The 8,091-nt window shown below is 40.6% G+C and overlaps 1 protein-coding gene across 1 annotated transcript; it reads right to left on the bottom strand.

Moving 5' to 3' along the window:
* Positions 1–4,454: 4,454 nt before the first annotated feature.
* Positions 4,455–6,042, bottom strand: LOC106969337 (olfactory receptor 8S1-like). Its single transcript, XM_015065848.3, has one exon. The coding sequence runs from the start codon at positions 5,629–5,631 to the stop codon at positions 4,669–4,671; it is 963 nt and encodes a 320-aa protein (XP_014921334.2). The 5' UTR covers positions 5,632–6,042; the 3' UTR covers positions 4,455–4,668.
* Positions 6,043–8,091: the final 2,049 nt, after the last annotated feature.

Here is an 8,091-nt window from a genome sequence, read left to right as displayed (position 1 = left end):
TGTCTTTTGTTAATGTGGTGTATATCATGTTTTTTGATCTTCAGTATTGAACCATTCTTGCATTTCTGGAATAAATCCTACTTGATTGTGGTGTATGATCCTTTTAAAAAATGTTTATTTGGGGCGCCTGGGTGGCTCAGTCGGTTAAGCGTCCGACTTCGGCTCAGGTCGTGATCTCGCAGTTCGTGAGTTCAAGCCCTGCGTCGGGCTCTGTGCTGACAGCTCAGAGCCTGGAGCCTGTTTCAGATTCTGTGTCTCCCTCTCTCTCTGACCCTCCCCCGTTCATGCTCTGTCTCTCTCTGTCTCAAAAATAAATAAACGTTAACAAAAAAATAAAAAATAAAAAAAATGTTTATTTATTTATTTGTTTTAGGGAGAGAGAGACAGAGCATGAGTGGGAGAGGGGCAGAGAGAGAGGGAGACACACAGAATCTGAAGCAGGCTCAGGCTCTGAGGTGTCAGCACAGAGCCCGATGCAGGGCTTGAACTCACAGACTATAAGATCATGACCTGAGCTGAAGTTGGATGCTTAACTGACTGAGCCACCCTGGTGCCCCATGTACGATCCATTTAATGTGTTCTTGAATTCAGTTTGATAGTGTTTGATTGAGGGTCTTTGTATCTATTTTAATGAGGGATATTGGCCTGTAATTTTCTTGTAGTATCCTTGTCTGGCTTTGGTATTAGGGTAATGCTGTTATTATAAAATGTTCCCTCCTCTTCAGTTTTTTGGAAGAGTTTGAGAAGGATTGGTATGACCTCTTATTTTAATATTTGGTAGGATTCAACAATAAAAGCATCGGGTCATAAGCTTTTCTTTGTTGAGAGGTTTGATTACAGATTCAATCTCTTGTTATTGGTCTGTTTAGATTTTATATTTCTTCATGACTCAGTCTTGGCAGGTGATATACATCTAGTAATTTCTCCATTTCTTCTAGGCTATGTAATTTGTTGGTATATAATTATTCATAGTAGTCTTTTTTAATCTTTGTTTTTCTGTTGTATCAATTGTAACATCTCCTCTTTCATTTCTGATTTTATTTATAGTTGACCCTTGAACAACCCGAGTCAGTCAAAAATCTGCATGTAGCTTTTGACTCCTCCTAAACTTAACTACTAATAGTCTACTGTTGACCAGTCTACTGCTGACCTTACTGATAACAAACAGTTGGCTGTTGATGGTCTCTATTTCATTTTTCATTTCATTCATTGTATTCTTCAACTCCAGAAGCTGAATTATTTTTAATAATTTCTATCTTTCTGCGAAAGCTCTTACTGTGTTCATGTATCATTTTCCTGATTTAGTTGAATTGTCTTTCTGTGTTTTCCTGTAGCTTATTGAGCTTCCTTAAAACATCTATTTTGAATTCTTTATAAGGCAAATCATAGATCTCCAGTCCTTTGGGTTGGTTACTGAAAAATTATTTTGTTCCTTTGGTTGTGTCAGGTTTCCTTGATTTTTCTTATTCCTTGATGTCTTGTGTTGTCTTTGCATTTGAAGACTCAGTCACCTCCTCCAGTCTCTACTGCCCTGCCTTCAGGAGAGAAATACCTTGTGTTGGCCTTCTAGGTATTTTGAGGCTTTCTCTGAGTTTTTCTATGGATACACCTACTCTATGCTTCTTGCTTCCTCTTAGGCAGAATTCTTAAAATTGTTTGCCTTTTTTTGATCCTGCAAAGCCAGGGCGGGTACCAACAGCCTCCTGTTTGCTTTCCCTAGGGCAGTGTTGAATGCATCGATGCTGAATGCATCAGTATCCATGCATTTTCTTAGTCCTATAGAGTTGTGCCATTTTTCTACATTTTCTCACTAGCTGTCTGCAAAGGCTTATATTTGTTGCCATTGGGGACCACACAGGGTGACAGCTACAGGGTGGTAGGGTATGTGTGTTAGGCATCTGGAATGTTGGGGGTGCCCATGGGCCAGGTGGGGGGGACCCACAGGTGAGGTATCACCAGCAGCTCATAGGCCGTCTTCTTGGTGGTATCTGTGAAGTGGTTAGTGGGACCTATGTCTCTGATGCCCTCTGAGAGCAACTGGCTGCTGTTCTCCAAGGCCCTTCATTCATAGTCATGTAGCACACCTTAGTATTCTGGAGGAGGCAAGAAAGAAGTTGGCCTCCTTCTTATCCCATACAGCTGGGGAAGCCAGGTGCTTACTCACATGCTCCCGTTTTCCTCCATGGGAGAAATTATGGGCTGAGAAGGTCTCTCTTGGCACTGAGCCGTGCCCTTTGGGGAGGGGTGACATGGGTACAGAATAACTGTTCATTGTACCCTCTCCAGTGCATCTAATCATGGATAATTTTTCCTCTAACAGTTTACTGGAACTTCTTCCTCTTGCACCTGTTTAGGAGGGTGTATTAGTCATGCTTCTCCAGAGAAATAGAAAGAGTAGGCTTTGTATTCGTGTATAGAATAAGTTTTATTTTAAGGAATTTGCCTATGTGATTGTGGAGGCTTGGTGATTCCAAAATCTGATGGAGGAAGTTGGCAGACTGGAGACTTGGGAAAGAGCTGCAGCTCAAGTCCAGAAACAATCAGCTGGTAAACCAGGTAGAACTGATGTTGTAAATGAAGCTTAAAGGCAGTCTGCTGGAAGAATTCCCTCCTGCTCAGGGGAGGGCAGCCTTTTGTTCTATTCGATCCTGCAACTGATTGGACAAGGCCCACCCATATTATGGAGGGCAATCTACTTTACTCTAAATCTGTGAAAATTAAATGTTAATTCCATCCAAAAACATCCTCACAGAAACATCCAGAATAATGTTTGATCAACTATCTTGGCATCATGGCCCAGCCAAATTGAGACATAAAATTAGCCAACAGAGAAGGGATAGAGTAAAAAGTGAGAAATGCTTTCAAGTACAATGACATATCAAACTTATGTTTTTGGTGGTAGTGCATTTCAAAAAAGAATTATTTTTTTAATAGATACTTTACTCTAAGTATTTTAGAAGATTTAAAACATCCTCCCAAGCTTTAGCATAAGAATATCTCACCATCCACCAGAATAGTCTGGAGAAATATTCAGAATGCCTTGGACCATGTGGTACTTGTCATGAATTAACTGATCCGTGCTGGTCACAACATTGATTACCATGGATGATGAGATTGGAGATGGGAAGTTCAACGGTACATTAAAAGAATTATTCACCAAGGGTGCCTGGGTGGCTCAGTCAGTTAAGCGTCCAGCTGTTGGTTTAGGCTCAGGTCTTGATCTCACAGTTCATGAGTTTGAGCCTGGAGTCAGGTTCTGCCCTGACAGTGCAGAGCCTGCTTGAGACTCTCTATCTCCCTCTCTCTGCCTCTCCCCCATTTGTGTTCTCTCTCTCTCTCAACACAAACAAATACACTTAAAAAAATAAAAGAATTATTCACCATGATCAAGTGGGATTCATTCCTGGGCTGCAGGTCTGGTTCAATATTCATAAATCAATCAATGTGATATATCACATTAATAAAAGAAAGGATAAGAACCACATAATCTTTTCAATAGAAGCAGAAAAAGCATGTGACAAAATACAGCATCCTTTCTTGATAAAAGCCCTCAAGAAAGCAGGGATAGAAGGAACATAAACATGATAAAAGCCCTATATGAAAGGCCCACAGCTAATACCATCCTCAATGGGGAAAAACCTGAGAGCTTTCCGACTAAGATCAAGAAGGAGAATTTTTTTTAAATAAAATTTTAATTTTAGAAAGTTTTAGATTTATATAAAAGTTGCAAAGATAGTACAGAGCATTCCCATATATCCCCACCCAGTCTTCATTATTATTAGCATTTTATTTACATTAGTATGGTATACTTATCATAATTAATGAACCATATTGATAAATTATTACTAAAATCCATAATGTATTCATATTTCCCTAGTTGTTATCTAAAGTCCAATTTCTATCCTAAGATTCTATCCAGGAGAGCACATTACACTTAATTCTTGTATCCTTAGGCACCTCTTGATTGTGATAGTTCTCAGACTTTGTTTTTGATGACACTGGCAGTCCTAAGGAGTACTAGTCAGGTATTTTGTACAGACCCCATCAATTTGGTTTTATTTGATGTTTTTCTCATGATTATATTAGTGTTATGGGTTTGGGAGTTGGGGACCACAGAAGTGAAGTACCATTGTTAGTCATCACATCATATCGAAAGTACATACTATCAACATGACTTAACCATTGCTGATATTAACCTTGGTCATTTGTCTTAGGTAGCATTTGTCAGGTTTCTCCACTTTTTTCCCCCTTGTCACACTGTATTCTTTAGAAGGGGTCCAATACACTATGTTCAACCCACATTTAAGGAGTAGGCAGGTACGCTCTACACTTCATTGAGAGTGCAGTTTCTACCTAAGTTATTTGGAATTCTTCTGAGAGGAAGATTTTCTGTTCTCTTCCATTTATTTCATTATTCAATTATTTATTTATATTAGTATAATAGGTATTGATTTTATGCTTTTGGTTATAATCTAAAGTTATGTTGTTTCTTTTGTTGCTCAAATTGTCCCATCCTTAGTCACCCGGGTCTCTTTCATTGGGTTCCTGTGTCCCTTTAACATACCTTTATCACTGTGGGTTTTGTTGTTGTTGTTGTTGTTGTTGTTGTTGAGTGCTTCCTTTCTGTTGCTACGAGATGCTTCAGGCTCATCTGGTACCTTTTCTGTTTCAGCCTTCAAATCTACCTATTCTCTGCTCTCTGAACTGTTGTAAACCTTTTTGCAACATTCTTTTCAGAGCTGCTTTTACTTCCTTGTTCTTCAAGCTGTAGACAAGGGGATTCACTAGAGGAGTGACCACACTGTACTGTATGGAAAAAATTAACTCCAGTGGGGAACTTAAGGTTGGCATGAGATAGCGAAGAAAAGCAGATCCATAGAAGAAACTCACTGCAGTGAGGTGGGAGGAGCAGGTGGAGAAGGCCTTGCTTCTGCCTGAGGTGGAGGTGATGCTCAGGATGGTGGAGATAATACGGGTGTAAGAGAAGAAGACCAGGAGTAAGGTTCCAGAGGCATGAATGATGGCAGAGCACACCAGGACTGCAAAGTTGGTGGAGATATCAGAGCAAGACAGAGAGAATAGAGATGGCAGTTCACAGCTGAAGTGAGGCATGACATGAGCCTCACAGAAGTCCAAATTGCAAGCCATGAGGGTGTTAATGAGAGCATCCAGAAAGCCCAGTCCCCATGAGACCCATACCAGACCCCCACACAACTGTTTACTCATCACCTGGTCATAGAGCAGGGGGTTGCAGATGGCAGTATAGCGGTCATAGGCCATGGCAGAGAGCACAAAAGTTTCAGTCCCTGCGATGGAAAACACAAAAAATGCCTGAGCGAGGCAGCTTTCTACGGATACTGATTTCTTCTGAGACAGGAGATTCTCCAGCATCTTGGGCACAGTGACTGAAGTTAAACAAAGATCCAGGAAGGAGAGGTGACTCAAGAAGAAGTACATGGGGGTGTGGAGATGGGAATCAGTCATAATCGCCATCATCATCATCAGGTTCCCCATGATGGTTAGGAGGTAAATTTCCAGGAAAAATGCAAAGAGGAGAATTTGGGTGTGAGGGTCAGCAGATAGCCCAAGGAGGATGAATTCTGTGGTGGTGCTGTGGTTTCCCAAGACCATGACAGAAGATGTTCCACTGGAATGAAAGCATAAAGAAGCATGAAATATTCACCTTCTTTTTGTGCCACCTCAGAATCTCTACTTTATTCCATGTATGCACATCTTCAGTGTGCTCATCTTTTACACAGATTTTTAAAACATCTACTCTCCCTCCCTCCCAGGATTCTTCCCTCACTTGATTGCCAACCTCACAGGTCCCGAACTCTGAACCAGACCATTAGTACTCTTGTGGCTCCTCTCCCACAAATAACTCTGGAGACCTTCATATAATTTTTCAGTTTAGTCTATGACTGAATGGTTTCATCTCCTTGAACTGTCCTTTGATTGTAACCTACAATACTACTGGTCAAACTATATCCAATACACTTCTTGGAGAAGTGATTCTAATCATCTCTGGTTTCTTGAGTCACACAGTGTTTCATTCTCCATTCAAAAGCTTGTAAGAGTTTGATATTACTTTATAATATCATGCTATATTTATTATATTTCTGCCATTCATGTGTCTCTCTCTAGTGCATTTGGTTATTTAATTCCAAGGACAGTTTCAAAATGTATGTGTGTGTGAGTATATGCATGTGGTGGGAAATGGGGTTAAGAAAGGAGATTGCTGGGAGTGCCTGAGTGGCTCAGTTGGTTGAACATCTGACTCCTCATTTTGGCTCAGGTCATGATCTCATTGTTAGTGAGTTCTAGCCCGGCACCGGGCTCTGTGCTGAACAGCTCAAAGCCTGCTTGGGATTCTCTCTCTCCCTCTCTCTTCGCCCCTCCCCTGCTCATGCTCCCTTTCTCTCTCTCAAAAATAAATAAACATTAAAAAAAAAAAAAGGAGATTTCTAATCTATATTTTTAAGATTAACCCTCCCCCACCCCAAAAATTCAGATTCATAGGACTTGTTCAGTTCCTCAGTTTGAACAGTCAGGATTTGCATCTCCTCTATATAAGCCTATGACCAGAACTTTTAATTCTACAGTGCTCCTGAATAATTATAAACTTATCTGGTTGGCATTTAAAGATTACTCAGTTTTTGAAGTAATTTCTCTACCAGCAGAGAACCTGTTTTACTTGGTCTTTTCTGTGATGGGTATTTTAAGCATTGCCCAGGTGGTTCTGCTACCTCTGTGCTACAGAATCAGGCATGAACTGGTCAGACCAGACTTGCCCCGGTGCCCTCATTACTCTCCTATTCTCTGCCTTGACTTCAGCTGAGACTCTGTTGGAAATTTTCCCTACAAATCTTGACCTAAATCCTACCTATTTTTCCATCTCACCTTAATTTCTATTTCTTCCCTTATATATCTGTCTTGATTACCTCCTTCCCTGCCTGGATGGATTATGAAAAATAATGATCCCTATTATTTCACTGGTCCCAATTATATCTAGGTATTATCAAATGTTTAGCTTTTTCTCTACTGGGAGATCTCAACAAAACTTCAGGGGCTGCATTATTTCAAATTTTAGAATATGGAAATTGAATCTGAAAATGCTGTGGTAACTTCTGGTGTTGAGAGGATTAGTGGATAAGCTTAACATCCCTCCCAGGTCTGTGAAGCTTCCATATCTGTGCTTTTTACACTCTGACTGGCTGACATTCATTTGCTTAAGCATGTCTACTTCTCTTCACTCTATGTTCTCTTTTGTCGCTTACTCTCTGAACTGTTTTGGGCCTTCACCTGGGTATCTATCTTACTCTGGCTTTTAGTAGGATGTATGAGTAGTGTTTCTTTTTCCTCCAAATGTGTTGCTTGTTTATGAAGAATACATTTGGTATTTAATCATCCATATTATCTTAAATCCCGAACATACAGCAGAATGAAAGGCAATAATGGGTGCTCAGGATTTGTTAAATGTAGAAAGAATGAAAGAATGAAGTAAATATGACGTGTGCTTTGTTAGAGGAATATACCTAGCTTTAATTCTAACTTTAGAAATAAACAAAACTGGGGTGTCTGTGTGGCTCAGTCAGTTAAGCATACAACTTTGGCTCAGGTCATGATCTCACGGTTCATGGATTTGAGCCCGGCATCGGGCTCTGTGCTGACAGCTCAGACCCTGGAGCCTGCTTGGGATTCTCTGTCTCCCTCTCTCTCTGCCCCTCCCCCACTCACGCTCTATCCCTCTCTGTCTCTCAAAAATAAATAAATGTAAAAAAAAAAAGGAACAAACAAACAAAACTTGGGGCACCTGGGTGGCTCAGTTGGTTAAGCATCGACTTCAGCTCAGGTCATGATCTCACGGTTGGCGAGTTCGAGCCTGGCAATGAGCTCTGTGCTGACAGCTTGGAGCATGGAGCCTGCTTCAGATTCTGTGTCTCCTTCTCTCTCTGCTCCTCTCCTGCTCATGCTCTGTCTCTGTCTCAAAAATAAATAAACATTAAAAAAGTAAAAAAATAAATAAACAAAACTGGAGGATGCCTGGGAAGTGGTGGAGAAAGGTTGCAAAGACGGAAGACTTATCTTTTG

Source organism: Acinonyx jubatus, chromosome B4, assembly GCF_027475565.1.
Source record: "Acinonyx jubatus isolate Ajub_Pintada_27869175 chromosome B4, VMU_Ajub_asm_v1.0, whole genome shotgun sequence".
Classification (NCBI taxonomy): Eukaryota; Metazoa; Chordata; class Mammalia; order Carnivora; family Felidae; genus Acinonyx; species Acinonyx jubatus.
This window is presented reverse-complemented; position numbering and strand designations above follow the sequence as displayed.